The sequence below is a fragment of the Aspergillus lucknowensis genome (assembly GCF_044049455.1).
Source record: "Aspergillus lucknowensis strain CBS 449.75 chromosome Unknown BJX67scaffold_24, whole genome shotgun sequence".
Lineage (NCBI taxonomy): Eukaryota > Fungi > Ascomycota > Eurotiomycetes > Eurotiales > Aspergillaceae > Aspergillus > Aspergillus lucknowensis.
The window spans coordinates 172,570-185,811 of record NW_027263568.1 but is presented as its reverse complement, the minus strand read 5'-3'; the positions used below and the strand labels follow the sequence as shown (position 1 = coordinate 185,811).

The 13,242-nt window shown below is 51.5% G+C and overlaps 4 protein-coding genes across 4 annotated transcripts; 2 read left to right on the top strand and 2 right to left on the bottom strand.

Moving 5' to 3' along the window:
* Nucleotides 1–604: 604 nt before the first annotated feature.
* On the bottom strand, nt 605–3,532 carry BJX67DRAFT_388536 (i-AAA protease YME1; the record flags this gene model as incomplete). Its single annotated transcript, XM_071034377.1, has 4 exons — nt 3,167–3,532; nt 3,055–3,136; nt 1,061–2,669; nt 605–1,000 (listed from the first exon to the last, which is right to left on the bottom strand). The coding sequence occupies exons 1-4, from the start codon at nt 3,327–3,329 to the stop codon at nt 605–607; spliced, it is 2,250 nt and encodes a 749-aa protein (XP_070885539.1). The 5' UTR covers nt 3,330–3,532.
* On the top strand, nt 3,235–5,064 carry BJX67DRAFT_355110 (uncharacterized protein). The gene is made up of 2 exons (XM_071029280.1): nt 3,235–4,416; nt 4,488–5,064. Exons 1-2 carry the CDS (start codon nt 3,634–3,636, stop codon nt 4,584–4,586), a joined length of 882 nt encoding a protein of 293 aa, XP_070885538.1. The 5' UTR covers nt 3,235–3,633; the 3' UTR covers nt 4,587–5,064.
* A 394-nt stretch (nt 5,065–5,458) lies between these two features.
* On the top strand, nt 5,459–7,214 carry BJX67DRAFT_130497 (mannose-1-phosphate guanyltransferase). The gene is made up of 4 exons (XM_071024541.1): nt 5,459–5,588; nt 5,682–5,828; nt 5,890–6,766; nt 6,825–7,214. Exons 2-4 carry the CDS (start codon nt 5,727–5,729, stop codon nt 6,842–6,844), a joined length of 999 nt encoding a protein of 332 aa, XP_070885537.1. The 5' UTR covers nt 5,459–5,588; nt 5,682–5,726; the 3' UTR covers nt 6,845–7,214.
* Nucleotides 7,215–7,261: 47 nt separating this feature from the next.
* On the bottom strand, nt 7,262–9,529 carry BJX67DRAFT_130619 (3-keto-steroid reductase). The gene is made up of 2 exons (XM_071024543.1): nt 8,961–9,529; nt 7,262–8,854 (listed from the first exon to the last, which is right to left on the bottom strand). Exons 1-2 carry the CDS (start codon nt 9,023–9,025, stop codon nt 7,585–7,587), a joined length of 1,335 nt encoding a protein of 444 aa, XP_070885536.1. The 5' UTR covers nt 9,026–9,529; the 3' UTR covers nt 7,262–7,584.
* Nucleotides 9,530–13,242: the final 3,713 nt, after the last annotated feature.

Sequence of the window (13,242 nt, the reverse complement as noted above, 5' to 3'; positions counted from 1 at the left end):
ACGCCGGGACAATAATCATCGGTGCTCTCCACCAAATAATCCTTGCGCCCAGAAAGTATTAATACCCCATTGTGACCTGACCCCTGGGTCGGCCCAGCAAAGAGACTTGGGCTCAAGATTGATCGTCTGTTCACCTGACAGTCCCTCAATTTCCCTTTCCAAATCATTCGAGAACCCCAGCAGAGTCCAGCCCCTCGTCTTCTGATTCGCGGAGAAATTATTCAATTCTTGGGTGCAATTCTTCCTCCAGACAACGAACCCAATTAACTCAGCTCGGGCTTGGCATCCGACCTTCCTCCGCAACAGTGATCCGGGAGTGGAGATATCCCAACCATCCCATTCAACTTCTTTGCGACTGGGCTTCATCGACCCTCTTTTCTTATCCGTCTTTCACAAGGAAAACAATGGATTTCACAATTCTATGCAAAATGGCCTCTTCGGCATGTAAAATAGTTGCGATACAAATACAGTAGTCGAGAGGTGTTCCCGAACCAATATGCCATAATCCTCGTTCGCTTCAAATTCCATCTCGAATGCACAAGATATAAGACACTAAGGAAAGGGAAATGTGCACAGAGGTCATGCAGGGCATATGAACAAAGGACTATTCAGCAGAAGCACGAGGCCCTTTCACCCTCCCAGGTGGGCCTAGGTTGGCCGCCTGGAGAGCATCAGGCAGTTTGAGCGGCGCTTCGGGTGTCGAAACAAGTTTGTCGAGTTTCTCACCCTTCAAAACTTTCTCCATCTCCTCCTTCGTGAGCGTTTCGTACTCAATGAGTGCTTTGGTCAACAACTCCAGTTCGTCTCTCTTCTCCGTCAAAATATTAGTGGCGCGTTGACGGGCTTCCTCGACCAACCGTCGAACCTCAGCTTCGATTTCTTGCTTCGTTTCCGAGGACAGACGGTCGTAATTCGTCGACAGGTCAACATTTCCGAGTTTCTTCGAATAACCAAAGCGTGTAACCAGGGTAAACGCGGTCCGTGTGGCGCTTCGAAGATCCTAGCAGGTCATGATTAGTAAGTCAAGGACAAAATCGAAGAAGTCAAAGCGCAAGCATACCGCGCTTATACCACTTGTAACTTTATCAGGTCCAAATACGAGCTCCTCAGCTGCTTTCCCACCCATAGAGACGTCAATATCACTCAAATATTCCGTGTAGTTCTTGGAGACCACATCCATTTCCGGCAAGAAATGAGTCACTCCCAGAGCCATTCCTCGAGGAACGATGGTAATCTTGTATAGAGGCATAGATGACGGGGAGAAGTAGGCAACAAGAGCGTGGCCAGCCTCGTGGTATGCAGTCAAGAGTTTATCCTTATCCTGAATAATCCTGCTGCGGGCCTCTGCACCCATCATAATCTTGTCCTTGGCCCAATCAAAGTCCTTTGGCGTGACCTTAGACTGTTTGTTCCTGCTGGCATATATGGCGGCTTGGTTGACCAGATTTTCCAAGTCAGCACCAGAGAACCCAGGAGTGCCGCGGGCAATCACAGCGACATCAACATCAGTCGCAATTTGCACTTTTTTCATATGATGTTTCAAGATTGCCATTCGTCCGCGGACATCTGGGAGGTTGACAACGACCTTCCTATCGAATCGGCCAGGACGGGTCAATGCCTTATCAAGCAGTTGAGGGTAGTTTGTGGCGGCAAGTATGATGACTCCGGTTGATTGGGAGAATCCGTCGAGTTCAGTTAAGAGCTGGTTCAGAGTCTGTTTCACATAGGCTGCGTCCCTTTCATTTCTCTTCGCGCCAATAGCATCGAGCTCGTCGATAAAAATGATGGCAGGTGATTTAGATCGGGCTTGTGTGAAAAGTTCACGTACGCGTTTGGCACCAACACCCACATACACCTCGTCAAATTCCGAGCCAGACATGTAGAAGAAAGGAACTCCGGCCTCTCCGGCAACGGCGCGAGCGAGTAAAGTCTTTCCAGTGCCGGGAGGCCCAACAAGGAGAACACCTTTCGGTAATTTGCCACCCAGAGAGGAGAACCTCTCTGGGTTCAGCAAGAACTCGACAAGCTCTTGGAGTTCATCTTTCGCTTCGTCACAACCATGAACATCGCTGAAACGGACGGTTTGGTGTTGGGGCTGAGCCTCGTTGTTCTGAGGCCCTTTGATATTTTTCAAGACTCCGGTTGTCTCAACAAGGATAGTGATCAGAACCAAAGACATGTAGGTAAAGAATGCAAAGTAGAAAAGGAACTTGACCCAACGGAAAACGGCACTGCCGAGAGACTCCTCTACGACAACGTGCAGGGGAGCCTCCTTAGCACCTGTTCCAGCCTGTTTGGAAGCGACTCCAACTTGTCCGCCGTGATTTTGAGCCGCAATAGCTTGTCCGACTGCTTGTATCTGATCTGAGCTGAGACCTTGATTCGAGCTTGAAGCCGCCGCTACCGAGCTTCCCCCGACACGCTCCAAAGCTTTCTGGTAGATGGATTCCGAAACCGCATTACTAGAATAATGACCGCTTCTGTATCGTTCAACCACAATGGCTGGCATATTGGCTCGGAGGAGGGCTTGGTAAAATGCATTTTGGGCGTTGACGCTGCTGGGATTGTTGTTCGCTGTCTTCTCTTTTTGCGCGAGCAAGTTGTGGGAGGGTCCTCCGAATATGAAACGTTGCTGCTCAAGCCTCCGTAGCCTGCTTACCGAAGGGAGGCTGCTGCGATCCAGCGGCGTAGCGAGAGTCGAAAACGTTCGGGAAGAGAAAGTGAATGTACGATGAACACTGATCTTGGGGGTGGCGGAGGTCTGTCTGAGACCCTGCCCGGGAACCCTCAAAAGTTTCGACATCGATAGCCAGGTATCCGAGGCTACGGCCGCTACCTTCTAGCCCGATATAAATTAGTTAGTTGCGCAAGGCACAGAAGATGGGGAAAACCCCTCACCGGCTTGGAAATTGGAAGTTGAAGAGCCATCTTCAAGAGCGGCGCCGGGCCGCAACAATCACGGTGAGCAAACCCTTGAGTGGAACAGATTTGTTGACCCCGGAGGAATGTACGGATAAGAATTATCGCTCTAATATAGCAAAGTCCATCCCCAACTATCGGCAGATGGAGCGACGAGAAGATAAATCTGACGGATGACTGGGCGATTCTCGCAGGCGACGGCGGCGAAAGCCGTTTGCTGTGAATTGCCAATGTGGCGTGAACGCACTGCCGTACGGAAAACATATTTTTGTCACGTGCCGATAATTGTTTTCTCGTCCAAGCAACGTTGGTTCAGTCGGTCGATCATCGGTTGAATAGAGTGACCTCGAATTTCGGCTTCGCTCGCGCCATTCCAACCATCCAGGCTCAAACCCGGCACGGTTCGACATTTTGGCTGCGCTCTACTCGTACTCGGTCCAGCATGACATGGCGGCTTGCTGACAACAAGGCAACGTCCGGTCTGATCCTCGAGCCAGGTGGCTCGTCATAGAACCAATGCTGTGATATATAAAATCATATTCACAACCATTATATCACCAGGCGAGTTTGGGCGAAATCTGCTGGCCTATATATTCTCTGTGGCTATACTCGGCTGTCGAATTTGATATCTATATATCTTCCAAATTGGGGACTGGAGAGAGCAAAAGCTCGTTTTTGCAATCTTCATGGCTTGATTTGTTTTAGAATGCGACCATGTCCCCGACGACAATATTTCTTGTGGGCGCCCCCACATTCTCAAGCTTGAGATGGGATGAAGGTGGCTTGCTCAGTGAGTCTATACCACCATTCCAAAGTCTCAACGCCGCTGGTGAGATAGGCGCGGTGTCTCCAGAGACCGATGCGGTGAAGTGGAGGCTACTACGACGCCCGATCATTCCGGAGACACCTCAAACGACAGCATTGTCAGAAGCTCCTGGCGCAGCCCAGTTTCTTATCACCCACGACCTTGCAACCTCTAATACCGTACAAACAGTCATATCGGAGGATTCAGAATTATCCCAGTTCTATGACCATTCATTTACGATCCATGAAACTTCGGAGTTTTCCGATTTAGGACCTCCCACTCAAGATTCCGTTCTCGGTAGTAGTCTATGGGCCGCAAGCACAGAGACTTCGCTTGCGACGAATGACGAAGGGGAAACACCCCCTTTGCGACCATCCATCCGAGGCGGCGTCACGAATCTACAAGACATACCCAGTGCTTCTTATTTAATTTCGATTGAGCCGCAAACAATGACGGTGAACATCATTGTCGCGATCATCACTATCCGGCCACCACGTCGTATTGTGACCAGGCAATGGGGAAAAGAGCTGGACCTTATTGAAGCCGTGGTCGGAGACGAGACGAGAACCGGGTTTGGGGTTACATTCTGGCTTCCTCCTCAAAGTGATGGGGTTGCCACGCATGGTAGTGACAACCAGAGAGGGGAGGACCTCCGAAAGGCGCTGATGCTACTTCGACCGCGAGACATTGTTCTGCTACGTACAGTAGGACTGAGCACTTTCCGTGAACGGGTATATGGGCAAAGTTTGCGAAGGGGACTTACTATGATCGACCTTCTACACCGGCAACAGGTCGATGCAACGGACGCGGGCGGGATTTACAAGCTGCGAGATATCTTGAACCACGCGGCCAAGAACGATGAGCTACCGTTGTTGAAGGTTCGCAAGGTCCACGAGTGGATAAGACGATATGTGGATTCTGTTCCGGATGCAGCAGGCGGTATTATAAGACCGAGAGGGGCTGAAACTTTGCCTCCTGATACTCAGGAGGACACATTATAATTAGAAGCGGAAAGCGTCATCTTCTGGTTGGAAGGTCAAGAGTACTGATTTGATGCTCTTTCAAAACATGGGAGGGGAGCAATAGCTGTGCCCTGACAGTGTTCCTGTCGCTCTCCAACATGATTCGATGAGGGACGGTTTGAGTGTTCAATCAGAGCCTGAACTCTTCGATCGACGTCCTCCGTGACCCTTCACCCTTAATCAAGTGCGAGGAATCGTTCTTCGTTCCGGAAGCTGCATGATTTTCTCTTCCAGGTGAGGAGTGGCGCTTTCGAGCCCCATGAAGGCCACCTGATCGCGTATCGTACGCGTACTAGTAATATACGTAGCCAATAATCTGCCGTGGTACTGCCCCTGTGCACCCGTGGACGCTGTCCGCAACCGTCCTCCGCTGTGTGAGGTTGCAATTGGGTGAGTGGTGGTACCTGACATGACCAACTCCAGTTCAACAACCTCCTGTCCTCTCTCCAGCGCTCGGCTTTTGCACGCCCAACGTGTTCTCCTGGCTTTTATACCGCGGTAGCCGTTCGTCTTCTCGACCTCTTTACCCGGGATCATAACCGGGCCTCTCCAGCGGTCTGTCAAATTGATCACTTCGATTGACTCCTTGCTGCTGACCTTTCCACCTTCTCATCCCAGCCGGTCGCGCTCGAACGCCTCTTCCCTCGTCGATTTCCCGCTGAACCTTTCCCACAGAGCTCTCGAGTAATTAATCACAACCGTTTAATATCGTTCTACCGTTAACATGAAGGGTTTGACTCTCCAAATACGTTCTGAAAAGGAAGCAGAATATCTCTTCTGACTTGCAGTTGCCTACAGCGCTCATTCTCGTCGGTGGGTTCGGTACCCGCTTGCGGCCTTTGGTGAGCACACCCTCTCGCACGATCCTGTCGCGCTTAATCTACCAAATGATGCGCTTGATGAATTGGAGCTGACCGACCCTGTGCCTTCGTTAGACCCTCACTCTCCCGAAACCGCTCGTGGAGTTTGGTAATCGCCCTATGATCTTGCACCAAGTCGAGAGCCTGGCTGCTGCTGGAGTGACCGATATCGTCCTAGCTGTCAATTACCGCCCAGATGTTATGGTCTCTACGTTAAAGAAGGTACACAGCTCGCATCAGTACGTAAATAGCTATGGTTGCTTACTTTTGCCACCCTTCCTAGTACGAAGAGCAATATAACGTCAAGATCGAGTTCTCCGTTGAATCGGAACCACTGGGCACAGCTGGCCCCTTAAAATTGGCAGAAAAAATCCTCGGCAAAGACGACTCTCCTTTCTTCGTGCTGAACTCTGATGTCATTTGTGATTATCCCTTCCAGCGACTCGCGGACTTCCACAAGAACCATGGCGATGAGGGAACAATCGTTGTCACAAAAGTGGACGAGCCCTCGAAGTATGGTGTAGTCGTTCACAAGCCAAACCACCCCTCCCGCATCGACCGATTCGTCGAGAAACCCGTCGAGTTCGTCGGCAATCGTATCAATGCGGGTATCTATATACTAAATCCCAGCGTACTGAAGCGCATCGAACTACGCCCAACCTCTATCGAACAGGAAACATTTCCTACCATCTGCAAAGACGGACAACTCCACTCTTTTGACTTGGAGGGCTTCTGGATGGACGTTGGTCAGCCCAAGGATTTCCTCACCGGGACGTGTCTGTACCTTACGTCCCTCACGAAGCGCAACTCGAAGCTGCTTGCCCCCAGCTCAAAGCCGTACGTATATGGCGGAAACGTTATGGTTGACCCTTCTGCGAGGATCGGAAAGAATTGCCGCATTGGTCCCAACGTTGTCATTGGCCCTAATGTCGTGGTTGGAGATGGCGTTCGTCTCCAGCGCTGTGTCCTGATGGAGAACACTAAGGTCAAGGATCATGCCTGGATCAAGTCTGCCATCGTTGGATGGAACAGTTCCGTCGGCCGGTGGGCTCGTCTCGAAAATGTTACTGTGCTCGGTGATGATGTGACAATTGCCGATGAAGTTTACGTCAATGGTGGCTCAATTCTGCCGCATAAGAGTATCAAGCAGAACGTTGATGGTGCGTCAATCCCAGGAGCCGGAGAGCCGATTAAGGACTATGTACTAATCCCCTGCAGTACCAGCGATCATCATGTAATCGCCAGCGCTCCACGTCAATTTACCTCTCCCCAAATACTTCTTCAAACACAACGCTATCCCCAAAACCCCACCCGCAACCCATCAGATGCATAGAACCGGAGTCAGCCTGCGTTTTCATTACCGCCGATTTCGAGTTATAAGAGCTTCCCCATTAACACCTCATATTCATATTGCACCCGCTCCTATCCGCACGTGTTCAACACCTTGACGGTGAAACCACGCTTGAAATCGGGAATTAATAATACTCCTTTCTACAGCCTTCGTAATCGACTTCTAGATATCGTCTTTGGACTTCGACACTACATCTACTCGACCAATCCTTGGCCCCGTCTGTTCTTGCGTCGTGGTTACACCCCTTTATAATCTGCTTCTCGCGACACATTATCCCCTTATTTTTGTCTTTCTTGTTAACTATACAAGAGCTTGGCCACCATTACCCTCGCTCTCCCCACTCCGTTCTGGCTCTTGACTCGACAGATGACGAGGATGAGGATTGATTCTTGACTTTACCGTTTTTAATGACGCATGTGGACGAGGGATGTAAATATGGGAATAAGGGCAAGGAATCGAAAAAGAAACATTAATTGAATCTTGAATTCCACTTGAATTCGACTAATAGTAACTTTTATTTCCTCTAATCGGGGTAACTTACACGGCATCTCCCATTACAATATTTGCGACCAACAAGGCAAGGGATAAGAAAAGAAGATAAATACTCCGAGAAGAACCATGTGGCGTTCATTCTTTCCTCCCAAACCGCACCTCCTCCTCGTCGAGTAGTTCGTCCCACTGCATTCTCAGTTCCTCCATATGCCGCCAGCACTCCCTCCCGAGATCTTCGAACCGTTCTTTCTCTTCGAGCGTGAGGTCTACGGCGCCCCGCTTCCGCCGACGATTCCGGTCCTCTTCGACGACGGCGGGTCCGACAACGCCCCCGTGACCCCATCCATCGACCTCCGTGGATACTGGTTGATTCAAGCCGGACCTGTTTGTCGAGGAGCCCCATTTTGCTCTGCCACCACCATGATTCAGATAGGGCGCCTCGGCGGCGTCAAGGACTGACTGTGCGGAGAGGGCAAGCCATACGGGTGCGCAGGCACCCATGTAGGTTGACATAGTGTGCCATGGGGACCCAAGAAGGCGCGCGAGCCAGAACGAAGCGAGCATAGCGTAGAAGAGCGGTGCGGCGAGTGGGAGGATACCGGTGCCACAAATTCCGGGGTGGGAGACGTAAGTGTTAGGAGGTTGGGAGGTAGTCGCCGGGTTACTGGTGCTATTATCAAAGTCGGTTGAGTAGAAACTCTTCACCCAGGGAGCGGTGCTTGGAAGATGAGAGGTAAGAGACAGGATGTCGGTCAAGGCTTTTGAAGACTCGTAAGGGGCCAGGGTTCGAAGACCCTGGAGGTCGTCAATGTCGAAGTGATTTGAGGACGCCTCGAGACTCGAAACCCAAACAACACGACCTGGGCCATTAGGAGAGCCTGATCGGTGGAGGAGAGGCATTACATTGTGCGCGAGCATGTAATGACCAAAGACATTGGCACAAAAAACGGTTGCCAACTGAGGTTCTTTGTCCGCGACAGTTCTCGTCTGTCTATCTAGAACAAGACCAGCAGGCGCAACCTTGTAGGAAGGCCAGGTAACCGCTTGGACGAGGTCGGTGAGCACTCCCCAGATGGCTACCGGCCAATTGATACCTGTCCATCCACCTATTCCAGCGTTCAACACGACCGCATCAAGCTTAGGGAAAGTCTTGTTCAAGCGGCGCGATAACGCGCGAACGGAGAGAAGGTCGCAGAGGTCAACATTCTCAGGGAAGAAAGTCACTCGGGCAGCAGCGGGCGGTTCTGACACGGAGGTGCGGAGGTGGTTCTGCAGATTTCGAAGGGTATCGTTCCCCTTTCTAGTGCTCCGGGTAGTGAATATGACCGTCAATGAGCGGTTATCGTTCTGACGAGAGGTCAGGAATTCATCCGCTAGCCGGCAGCATATTGAGTATCCTAGTCCACTGCGGAGACGAAAAGCAATCGGCACAAGGGGTGAGAGTCAGGGAAGATTGATTCATGGATGCGGGCGAACGGGGGCAGAGATCAGGGATTCCGGGTTTACGATACCTGTTGGCGCCCGTCACAAGAACAACGACCTTGTTTCCAGTCTCATCCACGCTGCTGGGATTCATGGTGGTTCAGTTGTGCTCACGCTTCGTCTGACTGTTGAGTTCTTCCAGTCCAGATTCGTAAAGTGATTGGCGGATCACAACCAGGGAGGACGGCGGATGATGTAAGCTTTTCTGCCTGAGGCAGACTATTCACAGGAAGCAAAGCATGGAGCCTCTCTGGGGCTGTTTCGTCCTCGTTGGGGCGTCACTCATTCGCGAGAGTCGCATCGTCTCCATATGGAGCTGTGAGACATGCCCTGAGCTCACCGGCTTCCCAAACCAGGAACACCACTTCCGTCCCGAAGTTTTGTTTATCGCGGCATTGTTGAATCCTGGGCCCTCATTCTTGCTTCTTCGAATGCTACGAGTGCCTCCTCAATTTGCACGAACCTCTCGGTCAACACAGAACAGAGTTACTCAACTTTCCCCGCGTCGTCCCCATCCCGTTTGATGTCAAACTCTCATGGGATTCGTCTTGATATGCGCTCGCCGATCATCCCCCACACGAGGGAGGGGGATCTCAAGCATGCAATGAGGAAGAGAACCTCCGGGTTGTCTCGTATCCAAGCTGTCTAGACCGATCCAGGCCGGTGTTCAGCGACAGAATTGGGTAAGCGACTCCGCGGAGATCCTCGTGCTTGAAATCATAATAGATTAAATTACCTCGTCGTTCAAGGGGGCGTCGGGTCACCAGATGTCCAGCTTTGTGACATCGACTGAGTGACTGTCGCCCGAGACGGGGTGTAATCTAAGGAGCTTGCCACAATGATTGCAAAAAGGTCCGGATGCTCCATCCAAAATTCTCGGAGGAGGGATGAGGATGAGGGAGCTCGACCGACCATGAACATGCGCATTGTGAAGCCCAACTTGAGGTGACTTTCCGTTTTAAAAGCAGACCAATTGATGTGACGGGAATTAACGAGCTGGTGTCCCCGCACGGCTCCATGCGAGAAGCAATGCAAGCTGAGCCACAGCATCCGGACAACATCTGGGCAGCATCTGGAAAAGAAATTCAAAACTGGGGTAATGCATGCCTGGAATGCACGACGCAGGAGGGGAAACACATGGAGTGCAAGCGAGGCGTATCATGGCTGATCCCAAGCAGCCGTGTTGGAAGCTTTGGGTCGTCGTCAATCACAGCTCCGGTCAGGACACGACTCGAGGAACTATTTTCGCATGGAGAGAGATGATTCCAGCAAGTGACCTGAATCTTGTCGCTCGGTTTGGAACCAGAGACGAAACCGTGGAGACCGGAGAAACACGATCCACAGCGGACCGACCCTTAACTTTTCGCGGCCTTCACCAGACAGAAATCTACACACCCTTTTTTGTTTTTTCGGAAGGATGAAAACTTCGCCCACAGATCTCCCGAGAAAAGGTTCTCAAGTTTTTTTTTCTTATCATTCTTTTCCCTTTGTTGGGGTTGGAGGAAGTCGTGGAGCCGAGTCGAGTTGTGTCCTCGACTCACAAGACCCGGCTTTGGATCCTTCACGAATGCATCCTGGGCGTTTGGTTTCTCGAGCGCCAGGTCAGGGCTGAAGGATTCAAACAAAGGCTGGAATCTTGTTGAGACTCAAGACCTTCTGAGAAAGGGAAGAGCGAGCGCAACAGCAGAAGATTATCCTCCCATTGGTGGTCCGAAATCCGAGGAGTTGAAAGATTCTGGGCTTGAACGGCTCCATCTGAGCAGCGCCCCTCCTTCCTGTTTCTGTCAGGGGCCAAAATACCTCTTGGCGAGAAGAATGCTCGCAGTCAAACCAAAACCTGTTTGGCCCGGCCAGGCGTGCATCCTCTCCAGTCAGAGAAAATGAGATATTTACCCCCTCGCGTTCTTTCTTTGACTCACCGACTTCGAGAACGAGAGGAACAACCATGGGCACGGGCTGACGGATTCGTCGTCAATCATGTTGTTTCAACCCTGTTCCCATGAGAGGAAGCGGACAAGGTGGAGACGGGTTGATTGCTGACGCCAACGTGTGGGCTTGGAATTTGGGGCCTGGTCTATCGTTCAACTCTTCAAGTTACAGCAGTTCTGCACGGTCAGTACTCCGGCATGTTGACAGCCGTCCATGGATCCCCTTGCAAGGGAAACCAGAATGGCTCCAGGCTCGAAGCCTTTTGATGCAGACGCCATGGAGCGGTGGAGGTCTACAAATCCAGGCTTCCTTCCCCACATGGTGGCTCGCCGCCAACTTGCCGAGCCGACCCGCTCAATCTCAGTCCCAGCTCCCAAGGCTTCCAAGAACGACGAATCAGAGCGTTCGCGACCTGAGCGTCGGTTCACATCTCATTGCATCAACTGCGCCTCTTCAAACGAGAAGGAATCTGTGCTTTCAGGTCGTCCCTCTCTCTTGGTTTCTTTGTTCGTCCCCGCGAAAATTTTATCCGGGATCCCCAGCAGGCCAGTTGTCGAGGTAAGCGTAATTGGCGACGCTTGCCCGATCAGGACCGAAGCGGACCAGGTAACGCTGCTGCGAGTCATATGCATGGCCCTCATGGAAGCCGGACGGCTTTGACCGATGGAAAGTGTGTTTTAACGAGATCCTGGGGTTGAGGAGATTTCGTCTCCAGCGGAAGATTCCATCACAGACTCGGTCGTCCATGACCTCAAAACTGCGTTTCGCTCACGGAGAAGGGAGTCCAAATGCGGGGTACAGATTATGGAGCGGAGCGGATGAACTTCAGGAGCCATCGGTGTCTCTCTGCTGAGGCTGCATTGTGCGGCCACTTTTTGCTCTGATTGAAATACGATATTGGCGCCTTTTGGAACTGCGACTTCAAGTCGGGCGAGCTGGTGTGCAAGTTGAATTCAACTTCACCGATTGTCAGCATCATTGGCTTCGATGAGTTGATGGCTCGTCTTGATGGGCCACAGGTCATTTGGCTGATTTCCCTTCAGCACTTCGGATCTCCTCATCCAACGCGTGGATTACACATGCGGCAGGTCAAGTGCGTGATGCCTGATTTTTCACTTTTCTTTGCGCGAAGGACATCCGAAATTCCAGGAGCCATCGGGTTCCAGAGAATTAGCCTTGTGAAGCGAAGTGAGTACCAAAACCAGGTATGGTGCCATGATACGCGCGGCGAGTCTTGGAAGCAGGATGGATTTCCCTTCAGGTTGGCGCATGACGCGCTCCCCAGCTGGTTGGTGACCGGACCAATGACCAGTTTCCTGGGTTTCTAGTTTCTCCAGGGCTGGAATCACATGGATATCACCTGGACAAAGAAATTAATAGGAGGTTCAGCCGTACCATGTCACATCCGTGCTTTCCAGTAGTCAATACGGAGCGTGTCGAGGCTGCGCCGGAGATTCATACGTATGAAAAAAACGGTAATCCCTGGCATTTAGGTAATGGTTTCGAGTTTTGCCTCCAGCTCTTCCAGCAAACCCCAACTGTTTGCAAGCCTCGGGGATCTCACACCAGTGGAGCGGATTGTGGCGTCCACTGTGCAAAATAGATGGTCAAGAGCAGTACTGATGCCGATCTCTCACTGAGGGGATGACGAGTCTGTCGCCGGACTCACCCCAAAGTTTCTCACGGACGCGTGTGTCAATGCGATGGACCGTGTGGGATAAGACAAAATGATGGTCGCGGACTCCTCCACAGTACCGGAATCGAGTCGGTTACAGTTATTGTTGGTAACGCTCAAACTTAACTGCCTCAACCACCCAACGATCTTACCCTTGACTTACCCGCACGGGAAGAAGAACTGAAACGATACTCACCGATAAACTCATCCATATTACCGCAGACTATCTTGGATTTCAAGGGAAAATCCCCGTCACAGATCATCGCTGGTCCGTGAGCCCCTGTTCGGGCCTTCCATGTGGCAATGCGCGTGTCTCCGACTACCTGTGGCTTTGAAGGCATGTTAACGATGAGCGATGAGGATCCAATGACTCCGAAGGAGTGAATGATATGGTTTGCCTGTCCTTGATTTTTTCCCTGCATGCTATGATTTTCTCTTGAGTCTGCTAATCTCGACCTCCGAGTTGAGCCGCTCAACATGGCGGGCTGTCAGAGGACAGAGCAAAAGTTGGAAAACGCAAGCAGGGCGCGACTGGGCCTGAAAAGACGACTTGGTGGACAACGGGATGATCAATTCTCCCTTTCTGGGCTCTCATTTGTGTACCCATCTCTTCCGACGATGCGGAGGCACTCCACTCCGCGTTGATAAGGGAGTGTCCGAGTTGATTCCATTCCTGAAGATATACATTCCAAAGGATACCACACCTT